Source organism: Polyergus mexicanus, unplaced genomic scaffold (genome assembly GCF_030449975.1).
Source record: "Polyergus mexicanus isolate NDT 795.1 unplaced genomic scaffold, iyPolMexi1.0 SCAF_1, whole genome shotgun sequence".
Classification (NCBI taxonomy): domain Eukaryota; kingdom Metazoa; phylum Arthropoda; class Insecta; order Hymenoptera; family Formicidae; genus Polyergus; species Polyergus mexicanus.
Genome location: NW_027223321.1, coordinates 7,353,429 through 7,375,097, shown reverse-complemented (window position 1 = coordinate 7,375,097; position 21,669 = coordinate 7,353,429). Strand labels below are relative to the sequence as shown.

The window sequence follows — 21,669 nt, the reverse complement described above, 5'->3', positions numbered from 1 at the left end:
TTAGAGGATAAACGAATAATAAAATGGAAATAACAGAAAACATCCGTTAGATAACGCGTATCGTTGGAAGGGATATCTTTAATCGCTCATCGAATGTCCTTCTTAGAGGACAAACGAACAATAAAATAGAAAAAACAAAAGAGGAACTCGAGCGCGTCCGCTAGATAACGCGTATTCCAAACGCTCGACGTCGAAAGAAACGCATTTCCCTCTCCCTCTCCCCACCCACCCGCATTATTCGTCGCCGATAAAAATAGACGTCTCTCGGAACGCGCGAATCAATCGCGCTCGGTGTCTCTCAACAGTTTATCGCGTCTTCTCCGCTTCGCGCGATGACTAACACGAGGACGGTTCTCACTCTAGCGACAATACTCGTCGCTACGACGGTCGCCGCGCCCTTCGACTCGGAAAAAATCGAGGCGCTTCGTTTTCTGCGCGTATACGGTTTTCTAAAAGACGATGGAGAATCGCTGTCGTCCGATAACGCGACGTCTCTGCGTCGCGCGCTGTCGCTGTTTCAAGAATATTATCAATTATCGGGAAACGGCGCGTTAAACGCCGTTACGCTTCACCTTATGCGTAAACCGCGATGCGGTCTCGCAGATATTCCCGATCGCGCGTATAGCCCGATCGCGCGAAAATGGCCGAAGACGCGTCTCGCGTGGAATTTTCAGATGGCTAGCGAGGAAATCTCGCGAACGGCCGAAACGGCGTTCGCGCTATGGGCGGCGAACTCATCGCTAACTTTCGCACGCGACCCGTTACACCCCGATATATTAATATCGTATCGAACGGGCGCGCACACTTACGCGAATCGTCGAAACGTCGGTATTTGCCCGGCAGCTTTCGACGGTCCGGGAGGAGCCCTAGCTCACGCGTTTTTTCCCTCTGGAACAACCGATTTCACATCGGAGATACACGTCGACGATTCCGAACCGTGGCACGTGTATCTAAACAAAAATCCTCCCGACACGCATCACCTGCTACAAACGCTGACGCACGAGATCGGCCACGCATTGGGTTTACAGCATAGTATGCGCAATGACTCTATAATGTTCCCATATATACCCGACATCGAGAATCAATTTCCAGTTAAACTGAGCATAGAAGACATTCTCGCTATACAAAATCTGTACGGATCTCACGACGACGGAAATTATCCAACGGCGACTCCCGCGACCACCGCGACGCCCGCGACGACGAGCGTCGCGCCGATCGATCCAGCGCGAGCGGATCTCTGCGCATTGCGACGCGTGGACGCCGCGCTAATAATGAATCATCGATTATATATAGCCAATCGCCGCAACATATGGTCGGTCGACATAACCGAGAAACGTTACGGTAGACCCATGACGCTCACGGATTACGCGACGTTCCTACCGGCGAATTTCACGCGTCTATCCGCCGCGTATAGAAGACCCTCGGGCGATCTCGCTCTATTCGCGAACGATTCGATCTACCTCGCGGAATATCCCAGTCTTAAACTAAAATCGGGTTGGCCGAGATATCTCCACGATATCGGACTTCCCCGAAACGTTAAAATCAACGCGGCGATAAATACGCACACGGGACGAACCTACGCTGTATACGACGATGATAAAGTCGCGGAAATCGACGAGTGTCGCATGATAGTCATTAGACACGCTCCATTAAAAGATATATTTCCCGGAATTCCGTCCGCGATAACGTCGGCCTTCCGATACATCGATGGCAATCTATATTTCTTCGCCAAACGTCAGTTCTACGTCTTCAACGAATTTACAAATACCGTAACCTCGGCGGGTCCTTTCGATCTACACGCGCTCGGCATCGAGTGTCCTACGGATGGATTGCTAAGGCAATTGCGCGATCTCCTTAGTCGCGTCTATCGTCTCAGCGACACGATCGAGAAAGAGAGAATCGACGACGAGACCGACTAGAGCGACCCTACCGTTATTTTTTAAAAATAGAATATATAAGAGAAAACGCGCGAAAGGGGAAGAAGCGATCTCTACGCGAGTATATAAAGACCGCTCATCCATTAAGCGCTTCATTATTAACGAAGAACACCGAAGCTAACGCGCGAAAAAGAACAAACGAGAAAGAACGAGCGACGATGTACGCGACAATGGGAGGACAACCGCAACAGCAACACTCATTCGACGATCGATCGAGACTAACCGAACGAGACCGCGAAGATAGCGCGGAATACGCTAAGAAAGCTAAAATGGACAATGGGTAAAACTATCGAACATTTATTCGAATTAATAATTCGCTAACACCGTTTCTCTCATCGCTCATATCTATTTTTTAGACGAGATCGCGATCGAACGCCAAAACACGACGCGGACGTCTCGATCGCGCGACCGCTCAGAATCTTAGGAAGACGCTATCCATTGACCAAAACCGCATATAAACATCTGGAAATTAGCGTTAACGTCAGCCGACCCTCCTTCGTAGAAATCGTCCTCGGAGATTGCCACGGCAAAGAGATCTCGCTAACGCCGGATACGTGGAAGGAACTGCTCGATCTACGACCCACGCTCCTGTCGCACTTTCGCTCCGACGAGCGCGACGAGGCGCGCCCGACGCCAATACACATCGGACAATTGACGCTACGATTCGGCAAACTCAACAATCTCCGAATACTTCCTCTCGAAACGCCTAAAATTCGCCTAGCCGTATCGAAGAACACCGTCGTAAATATATTAAATCTGGAACTTTGCGTCAACCGCATCGTCGCATCTTTAAGCGGTTTAACCGCGCGCGTGGACAACAAGCTAATTCGTTTCCTCGACATCGCGGCGGGCGCTCGCGATAAGGCGCTTATTCCCGCGATGATACGCGAGAGCGATAACTTCGACCGCAACGATATAATCGATTGCGAACTGCAGGCTCTGCTCTTCGGAGAATCGTGATACGCTCGCTCGCGTACTCGTATCGTCGTATTATTAATACGTTAAAAAATTTGTAAAAGAAAACAATAAAAACACCTCTCCTCTCTCGCTAGAACGACGACGTCTCTTTATTTCACCACCCTTCGAAGATTCGCCATCGCTAAAGCGACTAGGGACGCCCCTCCGTCCGCTCGACCGCCCACCGACGATCCCCCGCCCCCTCGACGCCGGGCGCCCGCCGCCCGCTCGCGGATCGCGCGCTAGAAGCGCCCCCCTAAAGAATCGCGACGGCGGATCGCGCGCTAGAAGCGGCGGATCGCGCGCTAGAAGCGGCGGATCGCGCGCTAGAAGCGCCCCCTAAAGAATCGCGACGGCGGATCGCGCGCTAGAAGCGGCGGATCGCGCGCTAGAAGCGCCCCCTAAAGAATCGCGACGGCGAATCGCGCGCTAGAAGCGGCGGATCGCGCGCTAGAAGCGGCGGATCGCGCGCTAGAAGCGCCCTCCTAAAGAATCGCGACGGCGGATCGCGCGCTAGAAGCGGCGGATCGCGCGCTAGAAACGCCCCCTAAAGAATCGCGACGGCGGATCGCGCGCTAGAAGCGGCGGATCGCGCGCTAGAAGCGCCCCCCTAAAGAATCGCGACGGCGGACCGCGCGCTAGGGGCGCGAGTCGCGTCGAGGTCGCGAGTCGGGCGCGCCACCCCCCGAGCGCCATCTCTCGAGCGCTCTCGGCGACTCGTACCCACCGCTTCCCCCCGACCGCGCTTCCCCTCTCACCCTACTTACCCCCCCACGAACCCGCCCAGCCCGCTCTCCATCCCTCGGGCGCCCACAAGCTGCTCCGAAACTATCTCTCTCTCTTACTCCCCAACGATACCCTCTCTCTCACACTCACACAAAACTGATCCAAAACCGGCCTATCTATCCTACTTATATACAATGTATCGACAATATGTGTGTGAGGCGAATCACGATGTGTGTGCGGCAAAATGCATCCGTGTATGTGTGAGATGCGGAATCGGTTAGCGGCGGTCGTGTCGGTCGCGGTGCATCCGAATTACATGCACGTATGCGCGGCGCGGAGCGCGATTTCGGCGGTTCGATATAATATCGATTACGCGAGCGGATCTTGGTTTCGGCAGAGGCCGCTAACTATCGGACGATAATTTCGGTCGGGCCGGTGGGCGGTCCTTAGACGCGCCTGTATCGATTCGGTTGCGTTGATTGATGTCGCGGCAGAAGTAGATCCTCCCCCTGAGCGGGACTTAGCGCGCCGTATTAATGGCGAGTCCGATTGCGTAAATGGCGGTCGCGGAATTACGGTCCGTTCGTGAGTAACGTTTTGTCGTGTCGTCCGGGATAGTCGGTCCGGGGAATTCAGGAGTGCAACGGCCCACGGGAACACTCGTCAATGGCAGGGAACTCTCTACCACTGGTTAATCGCCGTTGCACTTAGGTGGACGGATTGTGTGAGGCGTCGAGAACTCTCGGCGGAGGTTGAGTACGCCCAACCCCGTTTTCCTCTTTTATTAAACGGTCGGAAGGATCGCTCTTGGAGATGCCGCAAACTCTCGGCGGAGGCTGGGTACTCCCAACCCCGTTTTCTCTCTCCTTAAGCGGTTATAGGATCGTAGCGGATTTCCAGGCGTCTTACTGACTCTGGCGGTTGCGGAAGATCTGGTCCTGAGATGTAAAACGTGCCCTATTTATACCGCTTTTCCGGCGGGTGCGCGTACGTAATATGCCTTAATGTTTAAGGCATATTATTTAACGGTGAACCGCCGCGCGCGACTCGGGTGGTTTCGGGAACGGTCGGTACGGTTACCCGAGCGCGGCGACGGTTCCGGGTAAACACGCAGCTTAACGGCGGTTACAAATTGGACCGTTTATTATCTCTTTTAAAAATGGGCGCTCGGCGCCTCCACATTATGCCCGATCGGTGTTTGTCGGGCGGCGGACTTCTGGCGGATCGACGGCCGGGTAACGGTGGAGGGATGCATCGTTACATATTATTAAGAAATATTATTAAAAATTATTAATATTATCTATTTTATTTAATTTTAAGACAGAGAAAGAGAGAGAAGGAAAAAAGAAGAAAAAATATAATATTAGGTAATAATTTTTTTCAATATTATTAAATGTTATTAGTATTATTTATGTAATTTCATTTTAAGAGAGAAGAACAGACAGAAAGAGAGAGAGAGAAAGAAAGAAAGAAGGAAAAAAGAAAGAAGCTTTATTTAAAATTACAGAAAAACAAGAATAAACAAAAGAGAGGGAGAAAGAGAGAGAGAGAGAGAGAGAGGGGGGGGTTAATATTATGTAATATAATATTGTTTAATATTATTAAATATGTTATTAAATATTGTTAATATTATTTATGCTACTTAATTTTAAATGTCATAGTATATTAATATTTATTTGTGAATGTATTATATTAATATATTTAAAATATATTTAAAAATGTGTGCCGATGATATGAGTCAACTATAAACGAGTGAGTCAAGTTTGTTCGTACATTGTGAGCAAGGTTAATAGTAATATTTTAATTAATAGTAATATAATTCAATAAGAGAAAATAATCTATTGCTTACGAGATAATAACTTCTTTTATTTTATGTAAAAGATACCGTGTTTGATAAAAATATAATATGTTTAATTTCTTGCATTTGTTAATTCTTAAATTTCCTAAAATTTTCATGTAAATTAAATGTCATAATATATTGATGTTTATTTGTAAATATATTAAATTAAATTAATATAGACCGAAAGAGGAAGAAGGGAAGACGAATAAAAAAGAGAGCGAAACAGAGAGAGAAGGAAGAGAAAGAAAGAAGTTTTATTTAAAATAAAAGAAGAGGAAGAATAAGCAAAAGAAAAAGAGAGAGAAAGAGAGAGAGAGAGAGGGAGGGAGAGTTAAAGTTAAGAAGAGGAAATATAAGCAAAACAGAAGAAGAAAGAGAGAAAGAGAGAGAGAGAGAGAGAGAGAGAGAGAGAGAGAGAGAGAGAGAAAAGGAAATAAGAAGGAGAATAAATATAATATCAGATAATAATATTGTTCAGTATTATTAAGTATATTGTTATATATTATTAAGAAATATTATAAAAAATTATTAATATTTTATAATTTATTTAATTTTAAGAGAGAGAAGGAGAAAGAGAGAAAGAAAGAACGAAGGTAAAAGAAAGGATACTTTATTTAAAATTAAAGAAGAGAAAGAATAAGGAAATGAAAGAGAGAGAGAGAGAGAGAGAGAGAGAGAGAGAGAGAGAGAGAGAGAGAGAGAGAGAGAGTTAAAAATAAAGAAGAAGAAGTCTAAGCAAAAAACAGAGAGAAAGACAAAAGGAAAAAAGATGGAGAATAAATATATCAAATAATAATATTGTTTAGTATTATTAAACATATCGTTAAACATTATTAAGAAATATTATTAAAAATTATTAATATTATATAATTTATTTAGTTTTAAGAGAGAGAGAGAGAGAGAGAGAGAGAGAGAGAGAGAGAGAGAAAGAAAGAGCGAAGGCAAAAAAGGATATGTGGAAGATGATGTGTGGGAAAGAGCTGTTGAGGGAGAGTGAGAGGGTAGAAAGAGAGAGACAGTGAAATAGGGAGGTGGGAAAGGGAGAGAGAGAAAGAAAGACCGGAGGAAAAAAGAAGGAGGAAGAATATGATATTAGGTAATAATATTTATGATATTAGGCAGTTATATTAATTTATTTTGTGACGTTTATGATTTTGTGTATATATCATTAAAAATGTTTAAATGAAAAAGAATAAATGGCGCGCGCGAAGCGCGCGCTGCGTGCTAGTCCTCTATAAAAAAGTCATTTGTCCCGAGAAGTGCGCGTTCGGAGTTGAAATGTATCGCAAGTATTGTTGCCGCTTTTCCGCATATGTGATTGGCAGTCGATGATGCATCGATGAGAGGTGTAAATGTTTTATCGAGATTAGTTCGGTGTTTGACAGTTTGGCGTGACACTTCGTACATCGTGAGCAGGGTTAGTAAATATTCATAGTGTAAATATATTTAAAGAATATTTAAAAATGCGTGTCTGATTGATGGTCGATAATGTGAATCAAATACGGTTGAACGAATGTTATCGGGTTAGTTTGACAGTTTGGTGACAGTTTGGTGACATTTCGTGAGTGATGTTATAGCCCAAAACGGCTATAACCATATTAGTATAATTATTAATTATTAAATATTATTACATACGTCTTTCGGTTATAACTCGAAACCAGGAAGACGTATAGAGTTACGAGCGCAATCGCTGACAAAGCGAGCTACGCGCATAGACCACGCGATCGCAAGACTCGAAGGACGATGTGCCAGAAATGCAAGCAAATAATTTACGTAGCTTGCATCTGGGTTTTTTCCAGCTGAAAGCGAGCGACACGACCATCTATGGTCCTGTCGCTGAACGATCCCCTCCAAAAACTAATCGAAAAGAAGGTAATAAAACCATCCACCTAAAATTAAAAAATTATACTATACCGTTGAACTTAATAAAAATAACCACGAGACAGACAATTGTAATCATTTTAATAATAACGAACGTTCCAGCTGATCTCACGACGGCAGCCGCGATATCAGGCACGCGAAGCAACTCTATACCGCGATAAGCCGAGTTGAAATGCGAGAAAGAAAAGAAAATTTGAAGCTAATATACCTGAATAAACGACTTTTATTTTAATACGATTACATATTTAATAAAAACGGCGAGAAGACCCTGTGCGACCCTGAACTCCTAAGTTCCAATTGGTCAATGATTCCAACAAAATCTCTGTACTTCCACGGAGGCACAACAGTGATTAGTATTAAATGTCATAATATATTGATATTTATTTGTGAATATTTATTAAGTTATATTAAATTAAGTTAATATAGAGAAAAGGGAAAAAAAACGAATAAAAGAGAGAGAGAGAGAGAGAGAGAGAGAGAGAGAGAGAGAAGGAAGAGAAAGAAAGAAGTTTTATTTAAAATTAAAAAAGAGGAAGAATCAGCAAAAGACTTGGAGAAAGAGATAGACAGAAGGAAAAAAGGAGAAAGAATATAATATCAGGTAATAATACAAATAAATATATATCGTTGAATATTAAATATAATGTTAAATATTATTAAATATTATTAAATATTATTTAATATTACTAAATTTAATTTTAGTACTAAATATTATTAAATTAAGAAATTTGAGAAATTAGGCTCTCGTGTGACGTCACAAATTTCAAATAATCGCGGGCTAATAAGAGCCAGAACGCGGATGGTAGTGCGTCAGTTTCATAGAAAAATAAGTTTTCTATGGACCTGAATATGTGCATAGGGCACGAAATTTACTTGGTGCTGTACCAAGATTTTTTTTTTATAGTGGTATTAATAAGCGGGTTCTAATTCAGGTCCTCCGCGGGAAGGTGCGTGGCGGGAGGAATTTCGACGGCGAGGAGGATTGACGTCACGCGGGCGGGAGGGGGGGATTTTGGCGGCGTGGGAGAATGATGTCAGACGGGCGGAGAATGCTTATCAATCGGCGCGGTGTATTACAAAGGCGGGTGCCGATTGATACGGATGCTTGAATTTATAAACATTATAAACAAATAGTGTCTCGTATTGCACGGGCGACATTACTGAATTTAAAGATGATAAAGCGAGCGTTGATAGGATTTTATATTAATATTAATATTAATTTTAAGGATAGGAAGTACAGACTATGATGACGCAAGTTAGCCACCGATTGACACGGATGCTTAAATTTATAAGCCTTATAAACAAATAGCGTCTTGCGCTATTGCACATATAAGCCTTATAAATAAATATAAACAAATAGCGTCTGCACTTGCGTGTAGCAATCAGCTGATTGCAGCGTCCGACGGCCGGCGATTCGGAACAATTTTTGCTAAAGTGACGTTATTTTAAGAAATACGTATTCCTGGTGTAATTCTAAGACATTTTCTTCTTTATCAAAATTTTATTTAAAGCATAATTTTATTTTATAAGATAAAATAGTTAGATGGTACTCATGCGGTAGTAATTGGACAGTCAGCTGCGATGCGCCGCAACGCTCCTGCCTGCCTTCTGTACTCGACGCGTGATTTGCTAACTATTTTTGCTTATAACTCAAAAAATACGCTTCAATTCAAATTTTAGTAAAGGAAAAATCGTCTTAGAATTGTATCATTTTACGGACGGAAAGTTGTTCTGAAACACCCTGTATAATCTAATATATCTTTTAAAGTATTAGGTATTTCAAATATTGCCTTTAGAATTTTCATTACAGAAATAAAATGTGACATTATTTCGAATTAGGCTGAAAATATTGTTAATCTTTCTATTTTCCATAGTTTGCCTAATTATATAAGAGATAGGTTCTATACAACAGCCTTTTTGTGAAAAATTTTGTATTCTCTTATATTCTGTATCTAGGCTACAGAAAGAATTTTTACATTGATTAAAAAAGGATGCGAATTCTTGTTTCATAACTTCTGCAGCCTGTAAAGTATTCAAACTTTGGCTCATTTTACTTTCTACCTTCATAATATTTTCCACTAAATTTGAAGTGACATCTATAACTATCTGTACATATCGTCGCGTTATAGAATTATTATTATATAAATATGATAATGAAGAAACAGTAGTTTCTTGTATTTCTTTAAACTTAAAAGCATCGAAGGTATTCGCTAATTTTTCGTTTGCATTGACGCACGCTATTGTCTCTATTTTCTAAATCAATATTTGGCACATGAACTGACTATAATTTTATCGCATTTGGAAAGATATGTATATTTTGTTCTTTGCAATTCTATCCATCAAATGATCTTGTAATAAACGTTTTTCAAAAAGAAAAGCAGAGTGAAATTCTCGAACACAGCGGTTGCTTGCAAATATATTTATCAAAAACACTGAAACTATATTGCAGTTTTAAATGTTTCATCAATTTCTTTATAGAATCCAAATTTATTTTGCACACTTGACAGACATATATTTGTTCAACAGATTGTTCAAGATGGAAACGTTGAATTTAATCGATAAATTTAAACTCAACCGACAAATCTGAACGGTAAAAGCCGAAATCAAAACACGAGCGAGGGTAAACACCGTCGATCAGTCGATCAGCGCGTGATCGCGTGATATTCGAAATGAAAAACTGTGACAAATAGCTGGATCTCAAAGGTTCAACGTCGAAAAAATCCTGTTATTCCCATCGGCAGAGCGCGAGATTCCGCGGTCTGTCGATTTAGTCTGCCTGTAACGATGTTTCGAGCCGGTCATCGAGCTCGATCAACTTTCTGTCTCTATTCTCGCTCGTGTCGGAGTTACAGTGGCTTACTCGTATCAATTCCGAATTGTCTCGCATCCGATCGCGCACATATTCTCACGGCGGTCAATTCGGGAAAACCTCACGCTTTAGTATTTTCTATTTTTGTGCTAAGACATTGTGAAAGTTAATTGTTTGGAGTCCGAGAGTCTACGCTCGTTATCCGCATCGCGAATGTCCTTTGCCTCGCGCTAAATTCCATCCAGCGTTCGCGGTCAAGATTTCCGTTATCGCGAGAGTTTCTAGCAAGAAGCTCTTAATCAAGATTTCCGAACCGCGCAAAAAGGGCAGTAATAATCAAGATATCCGTCAGAACCGCGGAAGTAGGTGAGTAAGGTCGGTTCCAGCCTACTTTTTCAATGAGTGCGAGAGAGTTCGAGCCGGGGGGTGGGGACGGGGGGTATGTAGGGCGAGGGGGGAAGCGCGGCCGGAGGGGGAAGCGGGTACGAGTCACCGAGAGTGCTCGAGAGATGGCGCTCGGCTCGATCGGGGGCCACGCTTACCTCCTCGCCCTACATACCCCCCTGTTCCCACCCCCCTTGGCCCGAAGTCCCCACCGCGGTTGCCTACAACCTGTTCTGACACATATCTCTGTCTCTTTCTCTCCAATGGTACTTCTCTCTCGCACTCATTGGAAAATGGGCTGAAACAAACCTTACTAGGTATTCAACAAAATCAACGAGATCGCCCGGGAGATGACGCTCGGGTCGATCGGGGGTCGCGGTTCCTGCTCGACTCGACCTTGACGCGACTCGTTTTTTAGGGACGCGCGCCGCTTCTAGCGCGCGATCCGCTATCGCGATTCTTTAGAGACGCGCGCGACGCTTCTAGCGCGCGATCCGCGAGCGGATGCCGGGCGTCCGGCGTCGAGGAGGACGGAGGATCGTCGGAGGGCGGTCGAACGGATAGAGGAGCGTCCCTCGTCGCTCTCCTTTTCTCGCGGCGAGCGTTAGCGGCGATACGAGCGCGCTTATCGCTCTAGCGAGACGGTGGATTTTCGAAAGATCGTAGAATAAAGAGACATCGTCGTTCTAGCGAGAGAGGAGAAGTGTTTTTATTGTTTTCTTTTACAATATTTTTAATATATTAATAATATGATAATACGAGTACGCGGATAAGCGTATCACGATTCTCCGAAGAGCAGAGCCTGCAGCTCGCAATCTATCAGATCGTTGCGGTTGAAGTTATCGCTTTCGCGTATCATCGCGGGAATAAGCGCCGTATCGCGAGCGCCTGCCGCGATGTCGAGGAAACGAGTCAGGTTGTTGTCCACGCGCGTGGTTAAACCGCTTAAAGATGCAACGATGTGGTTGACGCAAAGTTCCAGATTTAATATAGTTTCGACGGTGCTCTTCGATACGGCCAGATGAACCTTGGACGTTTCGTGACGGAGTATTCGGAGATTGTTGAGTTTGCCGAATCGTAGCGTCAACTGTCCGATGTATATCGGCGCCGGAAGGCGCGCCTCGTCGCGCTCGTTGGAGCGAAAGTGCGACAGAAGCGTGGATCGTAGATCGAACAGCTCCTTCCACGTATCCGGCGTTAGCGAGATCTCCTTGCCGTGACAATCTCCGAAGACGATTTCCACGAAAGAGGGTCGGCTGACATTAACGCTGACTTCCAGATGTTTGTACGCGGTTTTGGTCAATGGATAGCGTCTTCCTAAGATTCTGAGCGGTCGCGCGATCGAGACGTCCGCGTCGCGTCTCGGCGTCCGATCGCGATCTCGTCTGAAAATAGACGCGAGCGATGAGAGAAACGGCGCTAATGAATTATTAGTTCGAATAAACGTTTGATAGTCTTACCCATTGTCCTTTTTAGCCTTTTTAGCGTATTCCGCGCTATCTTCGCGGTCTCGCTCGGTTAGCCTCGATCGATCATCGAACGAGTGTTGCTGCTGCGGTTTCCCTCCCATTGTCGCGTACATCGTCGCTCGTTCTTTCTCGTTTGTTCTTTCTCGCGCGTTGGCTTCGGCGTTCTCCGTCAATAATGAAGCGCTTAACAGATGGACGGTCTTTATATACTCGCGTAGAGATCGCTTCTTCCCCTTTCGCGCACTTTCTCTCATATATTCTATTTTTAAAAAATGGCGGTGGGGTCGCTCTAGTCGTTCTCTTCGTCGATCTTCTCTCTCTCGGTCGCGTCGCCGAGACGATAGACGCGACTGAGGAGATCGCGCAATTGCCTTAGCAGTCCATCCGTAGGACACTCGATGCCGAGCGCGTGTAGATCGAAAGGACCCGCCGAGGTTACGATATTCGTGAATTCGTTGAAGGCGTAGAACTGACGTTTGGCGAAGAAATATAGATTACCATCGATGTATCGGAAGGCCGACGTTATCGCGGACGGAATTCCGGGAAATATATCTTTTAACGGAGCGTGTCTAACGACTATCATGTGACACTCGTCGATTTCCGCGACTTTATTGTCGTCGTAGATAGCGTAGGTTCGTCCCGTGTGCGTATTTATCGCTGCGTTGACCTTAACGTTTCGGGGAAGTCCGATATCGTGGAGATATCTCGGCCAACCCGATTTTAGCTTAAGGCTGGGATATTCAGCGAGGTAGATCGAATCGTCCGCGAATAGCGCGAGATCGCCCGAGGGTCTTCGATACGCGGCGGATAGGCGCGTGAAATTCGCGTAAGAAACGTCGCGTAATCCGTGAGCGTCATTGGTCTACCGTAGCGTTTCTCGGTCACGTCGACCGACCATACGTTGCGGCGATTAGCTATGTACAATCGGCGATTCATTATCAGCGCGGCGTCCACGCGCCGCAATGCGCAGAGATCCGCGCGCGCTGGGGCGGTCGCCGCGACGCTCGTCGTCGCGGGCGCCGCGGTGGTCGCAGAAGTCGCCGTCGGATAGTTTCCATCGTCGTGAGATCCGTGCAGATTCTGTATAACGAGAACGTCCTCTATGCTCAGCTTAACCGGAAATTGATTCTCGATGTCGGGTATATACAGGAACATTATAGAGTAATTGCGCATGCTGTGCTGTAGACCCAATGCGTGGCCGATCTCGTGCGTTAGCGTTTGCAGCAGGTGATGTGTGTTGGGAGGATTCTTGTTTAGATACACATGCAACGGTTCCGAATCGTTGACGTATATCTCTGACGTGAAGTCGGTCGCTGCAGAGGGAAAGAACGCGTGAGCTAAGGCTCCTCTCGGACCTTCGAAGGTCGCCGGGCAAATGCCGACGATTCGCGTAAGTGTGCGCGCCCGTTCGATACGATATCAGTATATTGGGGCGTAGCGGGTCGCGCGCGACCCACCGGTCGCTAGCCACCTGAAAATTCCACGTGAGACGCGTTTTCGGCCATTTTCGCGCGATCGGGCTATACACGCGATCGGGAATGTCCGCGAGATCGCATCGCGGTTTGCGCATAAGGTGAAGCGTAACGGCGTCTAACGCACCGTTTCCCGACAATTGATAGTATTCTTGAAACAGCGATAGCGCGCAACGCAGAGACGTCGCGTTATCTGACGACAGCGATTCCCAGTCGTCCTTCAGAAAACCGTACGCGTGCAGGAAACGGAGCGCCTCGATCTTCTCCGAATCGAAGGGCGCGGCGGCCGTCCCGGCGACGAGCGTCGTCGTTAGAACGAGAAGAGCCGTCCTCGCGTTGGTCATCGCGCGGAGCGGGGAAAGACGCGGTAAACTATCGAGAGACGCCGGGCGTGATTGATTCGCGCGTTCCGCGAGACACCTATTTTTATCGTCGACGAATTTGACGCGGGTGAGGGGAGGGGGAAATGCGTCGACGATTCGTTCGAGGGAGAGTCGCGACCCGCCTCGATTAGAGAAACGCGCCTCTTTCGACGTCGAGCGTTCGGAATGCGCGTTATCTAGCGGACGCTCGAGTCCCTCTTATAGCGTTATTTTTTTATTATTTCCTCTAAAATCTATTTTTGTTATTTTCCTCTATAATCTATCTTTATTACTCGTTCGTCTCCGCTCGAGTCGAGCGATTAGAGGAGCGGTCGCGGAAGGAAGACGCGGCGCGATCGATAAATCGTACCGCGACATCCGCGCGTCGATCCTTATAAACGCGAGATCGTTTCGAGAAGCGTCAAAGTATTCTCGCTCGCGAGATAGCGAAGCGACGAGACGACGAAGCGCGAAACGGTGGAGTGCGAAGTAGCGAGAGTTAAAATCGGTCGCGAACTGTTCGATATGGAACGAATCGAACAGATAATTAACGCGGCCGATTACATTAATGTAAACGGAGATTTAATCGCGATAAAGTCCTACGTTCTGGGTGACCTCGCCTCGGATCTGCGCGTGGAGGCGCAAGGTGTTATCGAGAACAGTCCGGATTCGTTTAGACTCACCTTTCAGTTGGACGGAGACATAGATATCGCGCGTTTAATGTAAGTATTCGATCGGGATTTTTTATAATATTTTTTATAATAAATTATAATCTTTTAATAACCCTTTTAATAACTCTTTCAATAACTTTTTACTTTTGTATTTTAGACAAGAAATAGAGGGCTGCATAAGAACGGCGCGAGAATTGCTCTACGATCTAATTACCAGGACGAGGACTATGCTCGCGCAGGCGCAAAGCGTTCATAGCGCGTTGCGCGATGCTCGCCGACGCGACGTCGCGCGAGCCCCCGAACGATTCGAGTTAATCGGCCGGCTTCACGAGCGCGAGCGCGACTTTGCCATCCCCGAGTTAATCGGCCTGCTTCGCGAGAGCGAGCGCGACTTCGCCGTCCCCGAGTTAATCGACCGACTTCGCGAGCGCAACACCGACGTTAGGCGAGTCGTCGCATCGCCGATCGACGTGGAGCCCGAATTGCTGCCGATTGACGAGGAGCCCGAATCGCGGCCGATCGGCGAGGAGCCCGAATCGCGGCCGATGGAGGACGAGGCTGAACCGGCGACGGTCGATGAGGGTGAATCGCGGGCGAGTGTACGATTGGCGGCTTACGAGCCCGAATCGCAACCGTTCGACGTGCAGTAACTTTACGCGTTAATAAAATTTGATTTTTATCTATACTTAATATATATTTCGTGTATCGCATGCGTGCGCATTTGTAAGATGTAATTCTTATGAATAAACGCTATATGTTAAACGAAGCGTCGATTCTTTACGCTTCTCTTTCCTTCTCCCGCATCCTCTCGCTCTCGCGCTTCTCGTAGTAAGCGTCGGCGCTATCCTTCTTTCGCGCCTCTCGTAATAAACGTCGGCGCTCTTTTATTGCGGAAGGATACGCGTTCGCGATAAAAATAGTGTTCGGTTAATGCGTAAAGATAAATTTTATTTTATAAAAATAAAATACATTATAAAATAAAATACGTTATAAAATATGTTTAATATAAATATGTTTAATATAAAAATAATAAAAATAATAAAATATAGTCCATCTGAAACAGAAAAGAAATCTTACTATACGAATTTAATTTTTAATATTTATTTTTTAACATATTATGAATCTTAAAAAAGATACTCACGATCAATTCTTCGATCTCTTGCTTGGAGGCTTCCAAATTTCCTCGAGGATCTCCTCATAGGGTTCTAGCCTAAAAAGACGTCTCAACTCTAAATGGAGACCGTTGGGGCCGTTGTCCTCCCAGACGTCCTCGCGGAACTCGCGCTCGTGTCGCCGCAGCGCTCGTACAAATCGCCGGTGTTCGATATTTACAAACCCGGAAATCTTGATATTTCTCATATGTTTGTACTATAAATTAAATCGAATTATAATATATGTCATAAGTAGGAAAATTAACACAATGTTAAATATGTGAAAATATTACTTACTCTTTGAAAAACTACCAAATTTAAGAGAACTCTCAATAGTCCCATCGCCAAATCACGCCCCCACCACAACGCGTTATAAGGTCCTTGATTTAAAACTAATTCAATTAACGATGGCATTTTTTTATACGCTTTTATTAACACTGCTTCGCGAATAATCTAACACTTTCTGACGAACATCAGTATAAACGTTTTAAAATAGGAGATGCGCGAGCGATTATCGCGAGGAAGGATACACGACTGCAATAAAGGAAAAACACGGTTCGTTCGTATAGCGTGTATTTTGCGATAGTGTCACAAATACATTTATTAAATTTACATAATTGACTCGATACATTATATATAAAGTTTAAAATATATAATTAAAATATATAATTAAATTTATAGATTATATAACTAAATTTATAGATTATATAATTAATTTAATACATTATATAAAGTGTAAAATATAATTAAATTTATAAATTATATAATATAGAATCAATCGTACATATCGCGCAAACGATTGCGCTGCTCGAACCACCAATCGTGCAGTTTGCACGCGTTCTCTAACGCGCAATTCTTCGCGTGATATCCGCAGCGAAAGGCACGCGAAGCGTTCAGAGTCTCCAGACGTTCGATGTCCTCGTAATCGGCGTCGACGGTCTCGACGGAGACGACTACGTCGCGATCGTCGGCGACGTTTCCCAAGATCTCGATCAGCCACTTCTTCATCTCGTGACCTTTGATGTAGATTCGCACCGTCGAATCGGGGCTAGATCCTCGACATACGGCGTCTCGAACGAGTCTTTTCATCGACCCGTAATTCGTGTGTCCATCGTTCCACTTTAGCTGGTGATGATTCGATATCAGCCAACACGCTCGCGATTTTTCCGCTCTCGTGAGCAGATCCCACGACATCGGCGGGCGAAAGATGTGATGCGTCAATTCCACGCCATTTCTTAACACGGCTACTTCTTTCGCGACGAATTTTTCGTTAACTACGAAACCTTGAAGATCGACGAAGATCGGCGCGTCCATCGTCGTTGTTAGGCTTACACGATTCTGCGCACGACGTTAGTGAGCGGATTGTACTCTACCACTCGATCGTGAATGATAAGACAGTAGGCTGTGGTGTTAGAGGGGATGTTTTCCTTGCAGTCGAACTCTAGGCGAACGTCCACGGTGGCGCTCTTGATCGATTCGTTCTGTCGAGAACAGTCGATGACTACGAGCGGGCCGTGAGTTAAAAATTCATTTAGATTTAAGAGCGCTTCGTCGTTGTCGCATCCGTAATACGTTTTTCGAAATTCCGAATACATATCGTATAACACGGCGACTTTATGCTTATCGAAATCTAGATTCATGTCGTCGTAAGGATAAAAATCGGAATTAAGATACAGTTTGACATTAGTTAGTTTGCAATTGTTGAATAAAGAAGGCTCCTCGGACAGAACGTTCTTCTTTCCAGATTGTAGCGCGAAGATAACGTATCGCGGTTTCTCGAGTTGCGTCGCCGCTTTGACGGCCCACGAGTGTTTGTTCGTGCTCTGTAGAAGCGGAAACTCGTATAGATCCCACAAGCGAAAAGCGACGCTCCGCTATCTAACGTGCGCAATAATCTTAATTTATTAACATCATTCAATACTATATGAGGCATTCGCTATTGTATCTTTAACAAAACGATTTTAGGTTCTTGCGTTTCGCGCGATATGACGCAATTGTAATCGTTGCGCGCTCGTATTAGAATAAGTTCGTGTCGCGCGTTGATCACAACGCGCTTGTAATCTTCGCAAAAACCTAATAGCACCATGAGAGGTACGCAAAAGTTGAAATCGTCGATCGACGAGTGAGTTGTCGCCGATAAATCCCATCCGGCGTTTTTTAATATTTTGCCTCTCTCAACCGTCAGCGACGCGTAATTCTTGATCGTGCTCGTTATTCCGACGTTTCTGCTTCGATCGATCTCCATGCCGTCGAGCTCGTAGCGAATCTCCACGAACATAAACGCCGCGCAATTGTTCACTAGTCTCGTCACTGACGCGACTTTCCCTTACGCGCTCGGCGCCTCCTTCGACTCGAGTCTGCTCTCGACGTAGAGAAAACTGTCGCAGGGTAACGTGTACAAATCCTGCTGTTGTATAGGAATTCGTATCTCGTCGCTATTCCTGAACGTGGTATTGGCGTAAGAGTTGTACGTGTGAGTCTCGATCTTGACGATGCAATCGTCGAAGATCGGCTCCCCACCGATGCTTAGAATGTCGCACATTCCGCTTTTACGGAGAAGCGGTCCTCGGTACGACGAAGCTCAAGGAGTGCAGGAAAGTCGCGTTGGCGACGGTCAGTCTTCCTCCCTTCTTCCTTCTCTTTTCCGCGTCTAGAGGCGACGCGACGGCGACGACGGACGCGTTTCTCGCGTTCGACCCGTTCACTACGAGCATTGCGCGCTTCTCTACCGTTTTCGCCGCACGTGCAGACGAATCGTGATCTCCTCGCTGCGAAAATCGATCGATCTTCCGTTTTGATCCACAACACGCACCTTTATATCGGTAATGGTGCGCGCGATGATCGGAAGGTAAATGATCTGCGTCGGGATCTCCGACACTTTATATCCGGGTGGAACGTCTGCGAAATATATTATATCGAAAATGCGATGACAATACTACGCTAAATATATAAAATATATTATATTATTTATAAAATATGTTATATTATTTACAAAATAATCTATATTATTTATAAAATAATCTATATTATTTATAAAATATGTTATATTATTTATAAAATATGTTATATTATTTATAAAATAATCTATATTATTTATAAAATATGTTTATACTAACAATAAACTACTAAAGTTTGAATGTTTTAAGAAACATCTCCGAGAGTGTCGTAGATAGAATAGCGAACGCGCGTCTCGCAAAATTACGAAGCGCTCGCGAGTTCGATCCTCGCGAAACATGCGCTCGTTATTCTCTTCTATCACGCTCTCGGAGTATTTTATTAAACGTGAATAGTATTTATTAAACGTGAATAGTATTTTATTAAACGTAAATAATATTTATTACATTTTCGATATACGTTTTTCTCGCTCCTTACAGCGGTATTTTATAATGCCCCCACGATAAAGTATCCGTAGTTCCTGATATCACGTATCGCTTGTCATCGTGCGGACTGAGCGCGACCTTCAACTCCGACACTGTATACATCTCGTGTAACTTGGACCTTATACAAAACTGCTCGCGCTTCATCTCGATCCTTCGTCGAAGACAGCGCGCGTAATCGTCGAACGTTATCGTTCTCGCGACGACGCCGCTCTTAACACCCTTGATCCTTTTCGTATCGCTTCTACCGTCGACTCGCAACGCATACATATTCGACCTGAGTCCGATAAATTCGGTCATAATCGCGCCAGCGTTCTCATCCTTCATCGCACCGGGTATTTTCTTATTAGCGAGAGGCATACCGTACGCGTTGTCCGTCGCGTAATTGCTCGTATCGAATCTGTCGATGTCGCGCTTCATATCCTTGTACACGTCCTCGCACTCGACGCGATAAATAAGGCTATCCGTGTCGGTGTATATTATTCTACACTTATCTCGATACAGTGGTAGCATGTACTCGTAGTGAAATTCGTGCAAACAAATATTGGATATGTCGAGAATGCACATATCCACGTAGATCGGTTTGTTGAACTTAACCTCGAGTTTGCGCAATTCCACGGTTGCGAGATCCTCCGCGAAAACGCTTCTACTGTGAAAGTTCGGCTTCGCGATCATCGCCTCTGCGCCGTATCGCCCGTTCTATCGAGTCACGAGTCGGACATTCGAATGATTGCGCACGTTTTCCATAGTTTTGCCGAACACGGCGTTATGCATCAATTTGTACAAATTTTTCTCGAACTCGTTTTTCGCGTTAATTCGTAGTCGCGTGCTCAGTTCAATGTATCCGCGCAGCCATGGAGATTGCGCGAATCGCAATATTCTGTGTATCCTCGTAATGCGTAATCCGTGTCGAACGCATTGCAGCAGATTGCGATAATACGTCATGTAACGGCTTTTATCGCACAGCGTGGCGAGAAGTTTCTCGTCTCATTTTCCGGGCGGCTTATCGCGCGTCGGGCAGAACGGCAAATCAGCGTGAGAGTCGTGAAGGTCGGACGGATACGCAAGGTCGACCTCTAGAATGTAACCGATAGGCGAGTTCGGTGTCACGGACATGAAGTCAATGCTTGTAACGTCATCGACCCATTGAAAATTTTCGTAAGGCAACGATTGACACATTGCCCATCCATACAAATTATTTATATCGAAGTACATGAGATACGACGATGGTTCCGAGGGATCGTACGACTGTAAATACTTGTTATTAGCGCGCGCGTATCTATTGGAACATTGACTTAGCCCGCTGCGTATTCCGCGTTCCACGAACATCACCATATCGAATTCGGTTAACAACTCGAATCGCACACCCGTATACTTTAACATAGCGTCCCACGTGTATTCTGGTAACGTGTAATAGTACGCGGGATCTAAATTATAACTCCTCATACACGCGTCGCGAAAATTTTCGTAGACATCGGCCAATAGAAGAACGTCGGTCTTTAAATACAAATCGTTATAGTCGCCCAACGTCTCGACGCGAAACCGCTTCCAGACTCTTATCGCGCGCGCGTAATCGCTCTCGGATATTGCATCACCGGTTAGCGAACTGTGGAAAGCCTCGCGCGGCGGTAGACAAATCTCCAGCAATTTATCAACGTCGTCGACATACTCGTACGGAAACACGCCTTTTCGCGTGAAAAGCTCGAAATCGGCATCGCTAAGATCGGAAAATTCCTAACGCGCGATCCTCAACTCGCTCTTGTCAAGATATGACGCCAATTTTTCGAGACTCGCGCTTAGAAACTTGAAAGAATCCACGAAGCGCAATTTCAAGCGTCTCCCGAAACATCCCTCATCCCACGCATCCTCGACATTCTTCGTGAAAGAGATGTACGTTTCCTTCGTTATCGGCAATACTTCCACGCTGCCGGGAAAAGCGTTAGCTACATCTTTAATGATAAAATGCGCATCGTAGCCCAATAAATTGTAAAAAAATACGGGAATTACGTAAGAATCCTTATAATTTAAATTACAATTCGAATGCGCCGGACCTCTGTACCGTCCGGTCAGATGACAGTCATCGCGCACGCGAGCGTCTTCCGATTAGAACGGTCTCTCGCATATGCTACAGTGCATCGCGCCTATGAATCTCTCCCACTCGTCCGGTGTAAGATCCGTCATAGGCGCATCGGTGTCGAGAATAGTCTTCGCGCGAAGCGTTAGATCGTGCAGTTCTTTAACGAACCGCGATACGCAATCCTCGCTGCGATAAGCTCTGTAAGTCGAGCTAACGCCGTCGAGCGCGCATCGCGCGTAATATCCGGCGCTATAGACTTTGTGATGCTGAACGATAGATGTATTCGACGTTCTCCTCTCTTCTTTCTTCAGCGCGCATTCGAGATCGGCGTACACCACGAACGGAAGTCGTTCCTCTCTACCGTAGTTGCGAAACTCTAACCATTTGTCGTCTTTGGTAGGAAGGACTATAGCGCACTCGTTCATCTTTTCGCAGTCCACGCTGTGAGCCGATAACTTATCGCTCGTTCGAAAATAATGCATGCATTTGCGACATAACGCACATTTTTAAATCGCGTACATTATCGGCATTGCGCGACAATTCTTTTAATTTGTAC

At 45.4% G+C, this 21,669-nt stretch overlaps 2 protein-coding genes across 2 annotated transcripts; one reads left to right on the top strand and one right to left on the bottom strand.

Moving 5' to 3' along the window:
- The first annotated feature begins 332 nt into the window (after positions 1–332).
- LOC138936381 (matrix metalloproteinase-14-like) lies at positions 333–1,653 on the top strand. The gene is made up of 2 exons (XM_070301787.1): positions 333–1,583; positions 1,633–1,653. The coding sequence occupies exons 1-2, from the start codon at positions 333–335 to the stop codon at positions 1,651–1,653; spliced, it is 1,272 nt and encodes a 423-aa protein (XP_070157888.1).
- A 9,659-nt stretch (positions 1,654–11,312) lies between these two features.
- Positions 11,313–12,116, bottom strand: LOC138936004 (uncharacterized). Its single transcript, XM_070301070.1, has 2 exons — positions 11,995–12,116; positions 11,313–11,919 (listed from the first exon to the last, which is right to left on the bottom strand). Exons 1-2 carry the CDS (start codon positions 12,114–12,116, stop codon positions 11,313–11,315), a joined length of 729 nt encoding a protein of 242 aa, XP_070157171.1.
- Between the last annotated feature and the right edge of the window lie 9,553 nt (positions 12,117–21,669).